Raw genomic sequence first — 16,630 nt, 5'->3', positions numbered from 1 at the left:
TCTACCCCAAGGCTTTTAAATAATACAAAAATATTTCTTGTAGCATTACTTATGGTGAGTTGGAGGTTGTGATTTTTTTTTTGCTGTTATTAACTTGGTTGTGACAAGGAAATGTTACAGTAATAAGGATGACACAAGAAGCGTGTGTGAGATGCAAGTCTTTTAACATGGATAGACTATTGCCGAGGGGGTGGAGCGGCTCAGTCTCACTCTTAATGTGTTTCTGATCCAGGATTAGAATGATTTGACTGCACAGTCTATCACGAATCTTAATTCCTGAATTATACCTATTAGTAATGTCATCATGTCTTCAGTTGAAAAAGCAGCCAGGGGTTCTTCAAGGGACTCTTCCAGTGCAGTCATTATTTCCAGGCCATCCAAGTGCATATTTTTGTCAAAATCATGCAGACTGCAGAGAGAGCGAGAGAGATGTTATGGCACTAATTAAACTATTCCAGAGGCTTAGTCTTTTTCTACTGAGTATGGAAAAAAGTTAAAGGAATACTCCAAGGAAAGATCACATAAAGCATATTTCTGAAGCTTTCCTTCCTGCCTGGCAGTCAAAAAGTAGATTCATATTCAAGTTTTTTTTTAGTCTTTCGAGAAAAGGTCACAGATTTGAAACATAGAAAATAGGTGCAGGAGTAGGCCATTCGGCCCTTCGAGCCTGCATCACCATTCAATAAGATCATGGCTGATCATTCCCTCAGTACCCCTTTCCTGCTTTCTCTCCATACCCCTTGATCCCTTTAGCCGTAAGGGCCATATCTAACTCCCTCTTGAATATATCCAATGAACTGGCATCAACAACTCTCTGCGGTAGGGAATTCCACAGGTTAACAGCTCTCTGAGTGAAGAAATTTCTCCTCATCTCAGTCCTAAATGGCCTATCCTTTATCCTTAGACTGTGTCCCCTGGTTCTGGACTTCCCCAACATCGGGAACATTCTTCCCGCATCTAACCTGTCCAGTCCTGTCAAAATCTTATATGTTTCTATGAGATCCCCTCTCATTCTTCTAAACTCCAGTGTATAAAGGCCCAGTCGATCCGGTCTCTCCTCATATGTCAGTCCAGCCATCTCGGGAATCAGTCTGGTGAACCTTCGCTGCACTCCCTCAATAGCAAGAATGTCCTTCCTCAGATTAGGAGACCAAAACTGAACACACTATTCCAGGTGAGGCCTCACCAAGGCCCTGTACAACTGCAGTAAGACCTCCCTGCTCCTATACTCAAATCCCCTAGCTATGAAGGCCAACATACCATTTGCCTTCTTCACCGCCTGCTGTATCTGCATGCCAACTTTTGAGGTATTTTCAAAGTGTTTAAGGTACCTATATTACAGTGCCCGGGAATAACCCACGACATGGGCATGCTAGTGATTTGGGTATTTTATTATATTGGTGCACACTGCCAGGCAACACATTCTATGTCCAACGAGTGTAATAATATTCTCAGTGAAGAATTAATAATTGGCACAATGTCTAAGGTGATTTCTACAGTTGATTTTCCCCAAAATAAAAATGCATATTACAATAGTATATCTCTGAACCAGATCACAGTCAATATATAGTTAATTATATACTTTTTTCCCTACCCCTTTTCAACAAAAATGTTTCTGGATTATTGATTTGGTCAAATAACGTGCAAACATTATTAGTAATTTTCAACCAATTATTTCTCTTGATTTTCTTTTAATTCTCGGGACGTGGGCATTGCTGACAAGACCAGCATTTATTGTCCATCGCTAGTTGCCCTTAGGCAGGTGAAGGTGAGCCACTTTCTTGAACCGCTGCAGTCTGTGTGGTGAACATGCTCCCAAGTATACTGTTAGGAAGGGAGTTCCAGGATTTTGACCCAGCAACGATGAAGGAATGGCATTATATGCCCAAGTCAGGATGGTGTGTAACTCAGAGGTACATAATGTCCAATAAGGCTCAGTTGTCAATTAACGGAAGTGTGAACCTTGGCTGATTTCTTCCACCCTGCCTAGAGACACTAAGGTGAATTGTCGCACCTCTATCACCACCTTGACTGAGATAGCTAACTGAGCTCAGGTCAAATAGTAAACCTGGGCCTTTCCTATGGCCCAGTACCACACTATGCTGTGCATATATCCACTGAGACATTAAGGGAGCCCAACTAACTTTGTGTTCGCTGAACTGTTAAGTACCTCCTGCTAAAATTAAACGAGTTGGCATACGATCATTCTGGGAACAAATGTGCTCATGCTGAACAGGTTTGGCTGATGAAGACGGATAAAGCAGCTTAGTACTGAGCTGATCACCAGGCTGTGGACTTGGGTATCTAAGCAGTTACAGCATAGCTGGTCCCATCCTACCATCAATACGTACTCGAGCCTGCTACGACTCAGCAGGATGGATTTGAATAGCATCACGTTGACTTTACTGACGCGTTCAGGAGCTTCTTGGGTCCATTATAAGGGATTACTGATCGTTACCTCAGAATAAGGAGGTACAGTGGCTTGGTGGTTATGTTACTGGACAAGTAATCCAGAGTAATAATCCAGAAACATGAGTTCAAATCCCACCACGGCAGCTGGGAAATTTAAATGCAGATAATTTAAAAAAAATATGGAATGAAAAAAAGCTAGTATCAGTAATGGTGACTGAAACTACCAGATTGTCGTAGAAACCCATTTGGTTCATTAATGTCCTTTAGTGAAGAAAACCTGCCGTCCTTACCTGGTCTGGCCTGTATGTGACTTCAGACCCACAGCAATGTAGTTGACTCTTAACTGCTCTCAGAAATGGCCCAACAAGCCACTCAGTTGCACCAAAGCGCTGTGACAAAGTTAGCACTGTGGGAGTACCTTCACCACACGGACTGCAGCGGTTCAAGGAAGCGGCTCACCACCACCTTCTCAAAGGCAATTAGGGATGGGCAATATATGTCAGCCTTGCCAGCAATGCCCACATCCTGTAAACAAATATTAAAAAAAATAGCCTTCTCCCAGTTGAGAGAGAAAATAAATTCACTGAGATGCTCTTAGCCTGAGAGATTCCTGATTAACATGCTATTGTAGAAACAACTGAATGGTATAATATTGTATGGCACTTCTACACTTCTTAGGTTTTGATAAGTAAAATAAACAGCATATAAAAATTCTGCAATTGCATTTGGACGGTATGAAACTACTTTCAGTGCAAAGGCAGTATGTACTTGGGAATCAAGATTTTGCCCTTTAAGCATTTAAAGTTTGAGGTTCCTCTGAGTGGACAAAGAACACACTATGGCTTCAACTAACTGGACTGCCGTTTCAGTGAGAAATGAAAGGGCAGCACACAAGGTTATAGGCTGCAGTGTAGATCCAAGTAAATGTGAAGCATGAAGTACTTGGTACATGGAGCGCCTCGACCTGCACCAGCCCTGTTTGGTGCCTACAGCTCACTTGTTCCATTTAAGTGAGGCCGGGGTTTCTGAATGGCTCTGGTCGGCTGGAGTTAAAATCAATCCCGTTAACCAGTTGTGCGCTGTACTGTGCCAATAGATCACTGCTTTGCAGACTGCCATTGAGCATATTGTGCAGCAACCCCCCCGCCCCAACACAGCTCAAACATCAGGCTCATTTGAGCATTGCAAATATCTCATTCCTGACTCTCAATAGGGCATTGTGTCCTTTCTGTGAGGAGGTACAGGGTTTGCATAGTATTGTCATGAATATTATTTCCAAAGAATCACCAGGAAAACTTTGTGCACCCCAAAGTAATTGGGGAACCCATGGGGAGAATTTTAACCCTCCAAAAAATGGGTGGGTTGGGGTGGGGTGGGGTGGGAGGTTAAAGTATTAAAATTCTGAGTTTCGGCAGCTGCAGCGCATCGAGGTCAGTTTTGGGGAGAACATAGGAACTTAAGAAATCGGAGCAGGAGTAGGCTATTTGCCCCTCAAGCCTGCTCCGCCATTCAATGAGATCATGGCTGATCTTCTACCTCAACTCCACTTTCCTGCACTATCCCCATATGGCTTGATTCCTTTAATATTGCTCCCTGTGGGCTGGGAGGAGCAGAAGTGCTTCACCCTGACTCTCCCACCATACAAACCCTGCCTCGGGGATCGGACCTACCTAGAACTGCAGCCTCTTCTCCAGCGTTCCCCGCCCGACAGGAAGCCAAGTCTGTTAATCAGGGTGACTTCCGGGTGGGGAAGCTGTCAAGAGAAGTCGCACATTGTGGAGTGTGTGGGAGATCCGGACTAATGGGTTTCCCTTGGGTTACGGCCACCCCCCCCCCCCCCCCCCCACCCTATACTCCTGGCAGGTCCAAAAGTTAAAAGCCCCCCATGATTCACTTAAGACATGAGCATTGTCAGCACTCGCCGGAAGCCATGCATTCATACGCATAATGATTTAGAGGTGGTTGCAGAATACAGACCATTTGGATGATTACTGGGAGGTATCCTTTTCTATTGAGAAGCACCATGGAATGTTGCCTGAATGTTTAAATATAATTATGGGTTGAGTATACCCACCAGTGCTCTCGATGGCATTCTACACCCTGGGGATGCTGCATGTTTAGAAAAACTCATCAATCGCTTTCGCTGCACAATTGGGGCAACTTCCATTTATTCAGCAGAATGCCACGACAGAGCAAACATGATCTGAGTGAACCACAGAGTGGCTGATACGTGCCAGGTTTCCTGCTGTTGCCTGGGAGGAGGTTGTGTCAAAAAGGCTTCAACTGAGCTGTGTATTGCTCCTGTTGCTGCTTGGCTGAATAATGGTTCCAGCAGATGAGGCAGGTTATCTGTGGAGGCCTTGGTGAGGCACAGCTCCTCAATGGAGTTGAAGTGGCTCTGGTGCTGGGGTAGTGGTGAACCCCGCTAGCCCTCTCTCATGGCCTCAAGACTTCCCCACCCTTCCTCTGCTGCCTGTCATGTTCCCCTCTTTAACGTGTCCACATTGCTGCTGTGTGGACTGGAATTGCTCTTCTCAATCACACCCTTTTTAGTATTCACTCATGAGATGTGAGAGTCACTGGAAAGGCGAACATTTATTGCCCATCCCAAATGCCCTCGAGAAGATGGTGGTGAGCCACCTTCGTGAACCGCTGCAGTCTGTGTGGTGAAGGTACTCCCACAGTGCTGTTAGGGAGGGAGTTCCAGGATTTTGACCCAGCGACGATGAAGGAACGGTGATATATTTCCAAGTCAGGATGGTGTGTGACTTGGAGGGGAGCCTGCAGGTGATGGTGCTCCCATGCGCCTGCTGCCCTGGTCCTTCTAGGTGATCGAGGTCGCGGGTTTGGGAGGTACTTTCGAAGAAACCTGAAGCGAGTTGCTGCAGTGCATGTTGTAGATGGTACACACTGCAGCCATGTTACGCCGGTGGTGGAGGGAGTGAATGTTTAAGGTGGTGGATGGGGGGCCAATCAACCGGACTGCTTTGTCTTGGGTGTCTTGACTGTTATTGGAGCTGCACTCATCCAGGCAAGTGGAAAGTATTCCATCACACTCCTGACTTGTGCCTTGTAGATGGTGGAAAGGCTCAGGGAAGTCAGGAGGTGAGTCACTCGTCGCAGAATACCCAGTCTCTGACCTGCTCTTGTTGCCACAGTAATTATGTGGTTGGTCCAGTTAAGTTTCTGGTCAATGGTGACCCCCAGGATGTTGATGGTAGGGGATTCAGCGATGGTAATGCCGTTGAATGTAATGGGGAGGTGGTTCGACTCTCGCTTGTTGGAGATAGTCATTGCCTGGCACTTGTGTGGTGCGAATGTCACTTATCACTTATCAGCCTTCTCCACACTGGATTTCTGCCAATTCTCTCTGCTACCTTAACATTTGCTTTTTAGCAGGTGTTATTAATGCAATTTGGACTAGAAGCAGGAATGAATAAATATTTACTCTGGCCTTTGAGCTGGAGTTTAGCAGCAGGCCTGTGTGTTAAAAGTGCTCAGTCCTGGGAGAACTTTTGGCAGCATAGAAAATAATTCACTAATGCTCTGTTGATGTTAACATTGGATTATTGCATATTAATTCACATTTAAAAATGACCCTCAGATTTCACTCCTGCAGATGACCAACGTAATTGAATGCATTAATGGTGATATCTAAGAGAAAGCAACCAACTTTCATTTATATAGCGCCTTTCATGACCGTGAATGTCCCTAAGCGATTTACAGCCAATGAAGTACTGTTGAAGTTCAGTCACTGTTGTAATGTAGGAAACGCGGCAGCCAATTTTGTGCACAGCAAGCTCCTATAAACAACACTGTGATAATGACCAGATAATTGGTCTTAGTGATTTTAGTTGAGGGATAAATATGGAAATGTAATTTATGAAGATTGTCAAGGAAAGTGCAGATTCATCTGACTTACGTGAAATAATAGAATTCCAGCTCTTCTATTGACATTTCATCCAAGTCGACTTCTCCGAGGTGGTGCTTCAATTCCTCCTCAAGGTGACTAGAAAGACAAATATGGCTTATATTTAATATAAAATTGTAAGTATTGCAGAGTACTTTATGTATGGCCAGAGAGGGAACGTGAACTGCACAATTTTCTTTTCCATTTACAAGCCCCTTACCCAGATGGCACTGACTGCTGCTAGATTTTGTATCTGCTGCATCTGAGAATTGGCAGAAGTCCAGTGTGGAGAAGGCTGATAAGTGGTAAGTAACATTCTCACCACACAAGTGCCAGGCAATGACCATCTCCAACAAGTGAGAGTCTAACCACCGCCCCATTACATTCAACGGTATTACCACCGCTGAATCACACAAGAGGCCATTTGTGGGAAGGGGCCGGAGATAATTAATGCCCACGAGTGTGTGGGAGATCTCACAGTTGAGCCGGATCCTCTTCCCAGCTGTCCACACACGTATATTTTCCAATCGGAAAAGAAATATGCCCCCTTTCGCACCCCCACCCCCCGCCCCCCCTAGAGCCTAGAGGTTCCGAGGCCAATGTCAGCACCCTAACTGACATCAACAACAACCAGCACCTTTAACACAATAAAACATCCAAAGACGCTTCACAGGAGTGCTATAATCACCGAGTCACATAAAGAAATCTTAGAACAGGCTTGGTCAAAGAGGTAGTTTTTCAAGAGTGTCTTAAAGGCAAAGTGAGAGGTGGAGAGGCGGAGAGGGTTAGGGAGGGAATTCCAGAACTTGGGGCCCAGGCGGCTGAAGGCACGGCCACCGATGGTGGAGCGATTAAAATCGGGGATGCTCAAAAGGCCAGAATTGGAGGAGCGCAGAGATCTTGGGGGGTTGTGGGGCTGGAGGAGGTCACAGAGATAGAAAGGGGTGAGGCCATAGAGGGATTTGAAAACAATGAGACAATTTTAAAATCAAGGCACTGCTTAACCGGGAGCCGATGTACGTCAGTGAGCACAGGGGTGATGGGTGAACGGGACTTGGTGCGAGTTAGGATACGGGCAGCCAAGCTTTGGATGAGCTCAAGCTAACTCTACACATTATAGAGGCTCTTCTTGGCTGGATGGCTCAGTGCCACATTAAATTCTACATGTATCCACTGAACTATCAGAGGGGTGTGTGTGTGCATACAATATAGTCATTATAATATAACATCATGAGTGTGGCACACACTCACTGTTTACAATCTTATTTTCTGTGTCATGATTTCCGAGCCAAGTTTTTGGGGTTTTGGTATCCTGACAAATACACGCTGGGGAACCAGACAAAGTCTTACTAAGGAACTATCAGGGTTGTACCTTCCAGCGCAGATCTAGGTTTGATGCCTGACATAGGTCCCCAACTGACTTAAATCTAACCCAGCTCAGATCAAAATGAATTTAATTTACTCGCCCTCGGTTAGGTTACCCACAAGCTGCTGATTGAGTGAATCAACTCTTTCTTGCTAAATCATCAAGGAAGAAGCCATGATCCCATACCCATCCTGATCTCACTTCCAGATCCCGGGTCTCTCCTTTCAATGTTCCCAGACCTCAGGATTCCCCCACCCACCTTCCTGATCCAAGGACCTTCCCCAAAACTCAGATCGCAGGACCTGATGTTGCCCGATCACTGAACATTTCGCCCAGTGAACCCAGATCCTGACCCAGTGCTCACAGAACCTTTGTCCACAGAGTCTCTAGACATCTGGGCTCCCTCCCAATGTTTCCAGACCTGTGACCAATCTCGGATTACTGGGAGATCTCGAGACCCCATCTCACTACTGCAGCCCCTGGGCCCCCTCTGAAGCATTTCCAGATCCCACGCCTACCGACAATGACAATCAAACAGTGTCCCTAAAACTAGGTGACATAACAGGAAGGATTTGAAATACTTCTAAAGCATTACAAGCAACAGCACACGACACCAGCTAGCAAAATAAGCGCATAATAACAGGGGGGGGGGGAGAGACAATAGTTTGTGTCGTGTACGAGTTTGCAACAAACTTACTGGTGATTCGTGATGATGCTTCTATTGTGAAAGGCATCCACCAATATTCCCTCCTTGGGAACTGCAGGCTGGGGAGAATCGTTACATGTGGATAAATGGGCAAAACTGAAGAAAAACAGGCAGAGAACTCCAGCGCATAACATCATTGTGCCAGCTTGTCCGTGCCTTGCTCATTATGCAGCCCTACTCCTCAACAGATGCCCGGCTCCCACAGCACCTTTATCTGTACCGACATTGATCTGCAATATGTTCTGCTTGTAGTATGGCCAAATTGCTGCTTAATGGCTCCAGAACGTCTGTTGTCCTTTAGTTCAGGGTGACAAAATATCCAGCTTCCCCTGACTGCAAAAATGTAACCGATTGATTTGCAACATTACTTTCAGTTATGAGGCAAGCAGCCCATGTTGTTCTTGCCCGAAAAATAATGAAAGCATTTACAGTGCTAAATTTGGATGAAAGAAAAATTTCAGGGTGTTGTTAAATACTCAAATTCGAAGCACATAGAAATGCATTTCCTGTAATATTCACTGCTTCTATATTTCGAGGCAGGACTGCTGAAGTATCATCATCACAGGCAGTCCCTCGAAATTGCTTCCACTCTAAAAGTGAGTTCTCAGGTGACTGTACAGTCCAATGCAGGAATTACAGTCTCTGTCACAGGTGGGGCAGACAGTGGTTGAAGGAAAGGGTGGGTGGGGGGGGTCTGGTTTGCCGCACGCTCCTTCCGCTGCCTGTGCTTGATTTCTGCATGCTCTCGGCGACGAGACTCGAGGTGCTCAGCGCCCTCCCGGATGCTCTTCCTCCACTTTGAGCAGTCTTGGGCCAGGGATTCCCAGGTGCCGGTGGGGATGTTGCACTTTATCAGAGAGGGTTGGGGGTGTCCTTGAAACGTTTCCTCTGCCCACCTGGGGCTCGCTTGACGCATCGAAGCTCCAAGTAGAGCGCTTGCTTTGGGAGTCGCGTATCGGGCATGCGGACGATGTGGCCTGCCCGACGGAGCTGATCAAGTGTGGTTAATGCTTCGATGCTGGGGATGTTGGCCTGAGCAAGAACTATCCTCTGTCTATCCTGCCAATGGAAGCAGCGCTGGTGGTACTTCTCCAGCATTTTGAGGTGTCTGCTGTATATAGTCCACGTCTCTGAGTCATATAGGAGGGCGGGTATCACTACTGTCCTGTAGACCATAAGCTTGGTGCCAGATTTGAGATCCTGGTTTTTAAACACTCTCTTCCTCAGGCGACCGAAGGCTGTGCTGGCGCACTGAAGGCGGTGTTGGGCTTCGTTGTCGATGTCTGCCTTTGTTGACAGTAGGCTCCCGAGGTATGGAAAATGGTCCACGTTGTCCAAGGCCTCATCGTGGATTTTAATAACCGGGGGGGGCAGTGCTGTGTGGCGGGGTCAGGTTGGTGGAGGACCTTTGTCTTACGGATGTTTAGTGTAAGGCCCATGCTCTCGTATGCCTCAGTGAAGGTGTTGACATTGGCTTGGAGTTCAGCCTCCGAGTGTGCGCAGACGCAAGTGTTGTCTGCGTACTGTAGTTCGATGACACAGGATGGGACGGCCTTGGATCTGGCCCGGAGGCGGCGGAAATTGAACAGATTCCCATCTGTTCTATAATTTAGCTCCAATCCAGTGGGGAGCTTGCTGAGGGTGAGATGGAGCATTGCAGCGAGGAAGATTGAGAAGAGCGTTGGTGCGATGACACAGCCCTGCTTGACCGCAGTCAGGTCGTGGATTGGGTCTGTGGTGCATCCGTTGGTCAGGATCAAGGCTTGCATGTCGTCGTGGAGCAGGCAGAGCATGGTGACAAACCTTTGGGGGCAGCCGAAACGGCGGAGGACGCTCCATAGTCCCTCACGGTTGACAGTGTCAAAGGCCTTTGTGAGGTCAAAGAAGGCCATGTACAAGTATATCTGCTGATAGAACCATACCATCCGTGATTCCAGCTACTTTGTTATTTAACCAGCAACAATATCAGCAGTTTGTATTTATAAAGCAGCTTTAACGTAGTAAAAGCTCCCACGGTGCTTCACAGGAGCATAATCAGAAAACATTTGACACCAAGCCACATAAATAGATATTAGGACAGGAAGAGGTAGGTTTTAAGGACCGTCTTAAAGGATAAAAGGGAAGCGGAGAGGTTTAGGGAAGAAACCAAGGTATCAAGCTGTGGGCTTGCCAAAGGATGTAATTATTTTCTTTAACTCTGCTCTTATGGACCATTTGGTAAAAGTAACATGCAACCAAGCCATGGAGAGAGCACCAGAACTCAGCATGATCTGTGCTGGGCCAGCGGATCCTGGTCCAGGAGGTGGTAGGCCTGGTACAGGTGGCCCTCGCCATCCTGGGCTAGGGAGGGAAAGCATTTTTTTCCAGGGATTCCATTCCTGATTATTGCCTGGCTTTTACTGCTGGAAAGTGCATCTGTGGTCGGGCATCGGAGGTGACGTACCGCTATCCCACTCTGTGGTCGCGCAACACGACAATGTTTACCGTTTGGGCCCATTCATGAAGAATGGCTGAGTGAGCGAGGTGTCAGAGGGTGGCCAGCACTCGTGGTTTGTACCCCCCCCCCCCACAGCTCTCATACACTGCCCCCCCCACAACACTCATACACTGCCCCCCCCACACACTCATACACTGCCCCCCCCACACACTCATACACTGCCCTCCCACACACTCATACACTGCCCCCACCCACACACTCATACACTGCCCCCACCCACACACTCATACACTGCACCCCCCACAGCTCTCATGCACTGCCCCCCAACACACACTCATACACAGCCCCCCCCACACACTCATACACTGCCCCCCTCCCCCACAGCACTCATATACTGCCCCCCCACAGCTCTCATACACTGCCTCCCCCCACAGCACTCATACACTGCCCCCCCACAGCACTCATACACTGCCCCTTACCCCCACAGCACTCATACACTGTCCCCTCCCACAGCACTCATACACAGCCCCCCACAGCACTCATACACTGCCCCCCACCCCCACAGCACTCATACATTCCCCCCCCCCACAACACTCATAAACTGCCCTCCCACAGCTCTCATGCACTTCCCCCCACAGTACTCATACACTGCCCCCCCCCCCACAGCTCTCATACACTGCTCAGGTTTTTTTTATTCGTTCTGGGATGTGGGCATTGCTGGCAAGGCCAGCATTTATTGCCCATCTCTAATTGCCCTTGAGAAGGTGGTGGTGAGCTGCGTTCTTGAACCACTGCAGTCCTTGTGGTGAAGGTATTTGTTGTGTATCTGTAAAGCATGCACTCCCATGTTCCGCCACCAGGGAGTGCATCCCCTGAAGTCCCAAGGGATCCCAGCATTCCTTGGGAGCACTATATATAAGTCGGCCCCTAAGGCCTGTTCCTCACTGTGGAGTGTCTTATTGAAGACTGAGGTCACTGTTACTTTAACCTCCCTGTGTGCAGTCTCATCTGTGTTAGGAACACAACAACTGGCGACGAGTATACGAAAGATGCAGCAAACTGTGGGCATCCTGGAGAAGTTCTCGGAGGATGAGGACTGGGAAGCCTATGTCGAATGGCTAGACCAGTACTTTGTAGCCAACGAGCTGGACGGAGAAGGAAGCGCTGCAAAAAGGAGAGCGGTCCTCCTCACAGTCTGCAGGGCACCGACCTACAGCCTCATGAAGAACCTTCTGGCTCCGGTGAAACCTACAGATAAGTCGTATGAGGAGCTGTGTACACTGGTTCGGGAGCACTTTAACCCGAGGGAGAGCATGCTGATGGCGAGGTATCGGTTCTACACGTGCCAGCGATCTGAAGGTCAGGAAGTGGCGAGCTACGTCGCCGAGCTAAGGCGACTTGCAGGACAATGTGAGTTTGATGGCTACCTGGAGCAAATGCTCAGAGACCTTTTTGTACTGGCCACGAGACCATCCTACGAAAACGTTTGACTGCAGAGACACCGACCCTCAATAAGGCCATTGCGCTAGCACAGGCGTTTATGTCCACCAGTGATAACACCAAACAAATCTCTCAGCACACAAGTGCTAACAATGTTCATAAAATAACTGGAACTGTGTTTGCGAGCAGAAATGTACAGGGCAGAAACCACGAGTCTGCAACTGCCAGCAGGCCTCAGGTGACCCAGATGACTCAGAGTTCGCAACAAAGAATGAATGCAAGGTAATTCACACCTTGTTGACGTTGTGGAGGCTTCCATTCAGCCTATTCATGCCGCTTCAAAGGGTATGTTTGCAAGAGCTGTGGAACAATGGGGCACCTCCAACAAGCTTGCAGATGAGCTGCAAGCTCTGCAAAACCTGCTAACCACCACATGGCAGAGGAAGATCAGTCCATGGTGGATCAAAGCAATTTTGAGCCTCAGAGAGAGGAGGCAGATGCTGAAGTACATGGAGTGCACACATTTTCGACGAAATGGCCACCTATAATGCTAAATGTAAAATTGAATGGCTTACTTGTAGCCATGGAACTGGACACTGGCGCTAGCCAATCCATCATGAGTAAAAAGATGTTTGAGAGACTGTGGTGCAACAAGGCACTCAGACCAGCACTGAGCCCCATCCACACGAAACTGAGAATGCACACCAAAGAGTTCATCACTGTCCTGGGCAGCGCCATGGTCAAGGTCACCTACGAGGGCACGGAGCACGAACTGGCACTCTGGATTGTCCTGGGCGATGGCCCCACACTGCTTGGAAGGAGCTGGCTGGGCAAAATCCGCTGGAACTGGGATGACATCTGAGCGCTATCACATGTCAATGAGGCCTCATGTACCAAGGTTCTTGTGATATCTTCACAGAGCACAGCACACACAGCTTCCTAACATGGCAGGCAGCTCTGTCGGAAGCCTCCGGAATCTGCCTGGTTCTGTTTAATTATTAACTCTGTAGTTGCAGTACACAATACGTCCACATCCACAGAGTGGAGCTACAAACATTACAAGCTTACAGACATTACACTTCTCCCTCCTTAATGAAGAAGTTATTATAACAAACATCATACATAACTTTCATGTTTATACATAACACAGGATATAAATTTATTTTTTTCCATATTTACAAATTTAACTTTACCACTTGTTTTCTGTTTCGAAGAGGATACCTTCGCTCTCGAACAGAACCTTCCAAACATGGTGCCGAATCTAAACTCATTCGAGGCTCATCCTGAGGAACGTTTTCCTCCACGGAATTTCCTTGATTTTCATTTGAACTCACTCTAACTTCAGGCTCTTTGTTTTCATGACTCAGACTCAGACTTTCATTCTGATTCTCTCCTGGATTTGTTTTCAGTACATTGGATTTAGAATTTGCTACTGGTGTATCAAAATTATCTGATGAGTCAGAAATAATTGAATCATTCCCACCTTCAACTCCTTCCATGTCTGTAGGTAAAATATGATCAATATGAACAAACCTAACCTGTCCATTATCAAACATCTTTACCAAATATGTGCGAGGACCACATATCTTCACCACTCTTCCTAGTAACCACTTTAACCATTTATGGTGATGGTTCTTCATTCTCACCTTCTGGCTTAATTTCACACTTCTCTCTTTTACTCTACCTCTATTATGATTCTCTTTCTGTCTTAATTGTGTTTCTTTTACGGACTGTGCCAACGAGAATCTGGTTCGTGGCTGTCGTTTGAGAAACAACTCTGCTGGTGTTCTACCAGTAGTTGTATAAGGAGTATTTCGATATGTAATCAAAAAATTAGCCAATTTGTGATCCAATGACAACTGTCATTTCCTTGGATTTGGATCTAACATTTGTTTTATGAGGGCACGTTTTACAATTTGTACAGTGCGCTCTGCTGCACCATTCGAAGCAGGATGGTATGGTGGAACCTTGGTATGTTTCACACCATTTTTGCTCATGAATTGTGCAAATTCTTCTGAACGAAATTGTGGTCCATTATCCAAAACAATTTCTTCAGGGAGGCCAAATGAAGAAAATAATTCTTGTAAAATGTCCAATGTTTTACTTGTTGTTATTTCCACATTGGAAACACCTCAACCCACTTCGAATGGCTATCAATCACAATGAACAATTGTTGTCCTTCTAACTCAGCAAAATCAATATGTAGCCTTTGCCATACCCTGGGAGGCCATTTCCATGACTGTAATGGTACTGGTGGTAGTTGCTTGCTTACCGATTGACATGTCGTACACTGACTCACGATGTACTCTATATCTTTATCAAGACCTGGCCACCATAAATAACTGCGTGCAAAACTCTTGGTCAAGCACATTCCCAGGTGCTGGTCATGGAGGTCTCCTAATAATTTGGACCTGAATTTATTTGGTATAACCACTCTTGCACCCCACATGATACAATCTTTATTGACTGATAATTCATTCCTACGAATGAAGAATGAATGTGTATCTTTGTCTGTTACCTGGTTTGGCCATCCATTTGCAATATACTCATACACCTTTGACATCATTGGGTCACATTTGGTTGCTCTACCAATCTCTTCAGCTGTAACTGGCAGTTCATCAATGTATGAAAAATAAAACACTTCTTCCCTATCGGGTGTAACTTGTGATGGGGAAGGAAATCTAGACATTGCATCAGCATTACTGTGATCAGCTGATCATCTGTATTCAATATCATATGTATATGCTGACAAAATCAAATCCCATCTCTGCATTCGGGCTGCAGCTAATGTTGGAACTGGGGACTTTGGATGGAGGATGGCTGTTAGGGGCTTATGGTCCGTAACGATGGTAAACTTACGACCATACAAGTATTTGTGAAACTTCTTGGCCCCAAAAATTAATGCCAAAGTTTCCCTTTCAATTTGCGCATAATTACTCTCACTGGCACTGAGAGTGCGTGAAGCAAAAGCAATTGGTCTCTTCTCTCCACTACGTGATACATGAGAGATTACTGCCCCAACTCCATACGGAGAGGCATCACATGCTAGCTTAATCTCCTTAGATGTGTCATAGTGAACTAACATGGCGCTTTCTAGCAATTTGCTTTTACACTCCTTGAATGCTGTATCGCATTCTTTTGACCACTTCCAATGGACCTGTTTTTCAAAAGTTCATTCAGTAGATGTAATACTGTAGCCAAATTTGGTAGGAACTTCCCATAATAGTTCAACAGACCCAAGAATGAACAAAGTTCGGTGACATTCCTGGGAGTGGGTGCATTTCTGATTGCATCCATGTTTTTCCTTGGTCGGATGTAAACCATCTTTGTCTACTCTGTACCCTAAGTACTCCACTGAGTTTTTAAATAAGTCACACTTACGAGCAGACACTCATACTCTGTGCTTCTCTAGCCGTTTGAGGACTTCATTCAATATGTTATTATGAATTTGCCTATTTGGTGCTGAAATTAGTATGTCATCCAAATAACATACTACCCCTTCAATACCTTGCAAAATCTGGTTCATCACCACTTGGTATATGGCAGGGGCGGAAGACACTCCAAATGGTAGCCTATTAAATTGATATAGGCCTAGATGAGTATTTATAGTCAAACATGACTTGGACTCCTCATCTAGTTCAAGCTGTAAGTAAGCATTCGTAAGATCCAGTTTTGAGAAGATCTGACCACCTGTCAGTGTTGTGAACAAATCTTCTATATTCGGCAATGTATTGGAGCATTACCCTCTAGAACCTGGTTTACGGTTACTTTATAATCACCACACAATCTTACCTTACCATCGGACTTAGGTACAACAACAATGGGTGTAGCCCAATTACATCGATCTATCTTACAAATAATGTTCTCAGTCTCTAGACTTTTGAGTTCTTGCTCAACTTTCTCCTTGAGTGCATACGGTATGGAACGTGGCTTGTAGTAAACCGATCTAGCGTCCTTCTGTACCCTGACACTCGCCTTGAAGCCTTGGATCGGACTGCCCGTTTCACAGAACATCTTCAGATACTTCTTGATAACCTCATCCGTTGATGAAAATCTCACTTCCACACAGAAAATCTCACTCCAATCCAGCTTTAGTGATCTCAGCCAATTTCTTCCTAGTAAGGCAGACTTGTCTCCTTTCACTACTATTCGCGGCAAGTTCTGAAATTGATCTTTATATTTCACCGGTACGGTGATACGACCTACCACAGGAATTTTTTCTCTCGAGTAGCCTCGCAGCTCTATCTTGGATTTCTCCAGTTGAAAATCAGGCAATTTGTCGCGGTATAGTGACTCCGGTACTACACTCATGGATGCACCCGTGTCAATTTCCATTAGTTTCTTGAATCCCGCAACATC

The 16,630-nt window shown here is 46.2% G+C and overlaps 1 protein-coding gene across 1 annotated transcript in view; it reads right to left on the bottom strand.

Annotated features, from left to right (window-relative positions):
• LOC139273872 (multiple coagulation factor deficiency protein 2 homolog) overlaps window positions 1-16,630 on the bottom strand; it is a 29,332-nt gene that overhangs the window by 1,861 nt on the left and 10,841 nt on the right. Inside the window, exons 3-4 of the mRNA XM_070890948.1 lie at window positions 6,335-6,421; window positions 288-409 (exon numbers count right to left, since the gene is read on the bottom strand). Of these exons, the coding sequence (XP_070747049.1) occupies window positions 288-409; window positions 6,335-6,421 (209 nt within the window). The remainder of the gene's footprint in view (window positions 1-287; window positions 410-6,334; window positions 6,422-16,630) is intronic.

This window comes from Pristiophorus japonicus, chromosome 9, assembly GCF_044704955.1.
Source record: "Pristiophorus japonicus isolate sPriJap1 chromosome 9, sPriJap1.hap1, whole genome shotgun sequence".
Lineage (NCBI taxonomy): Eukaryota > Metazoa > Chordata > Chondrichthyes > Pristiophoridae > Pristiophorus > Pristiophorus japonicus.
The sequence above is the reverse complement of the archived record's forward strand: the minus strand, read 5'-3'. Positions and strand labels throughout refer to the sequence as shown.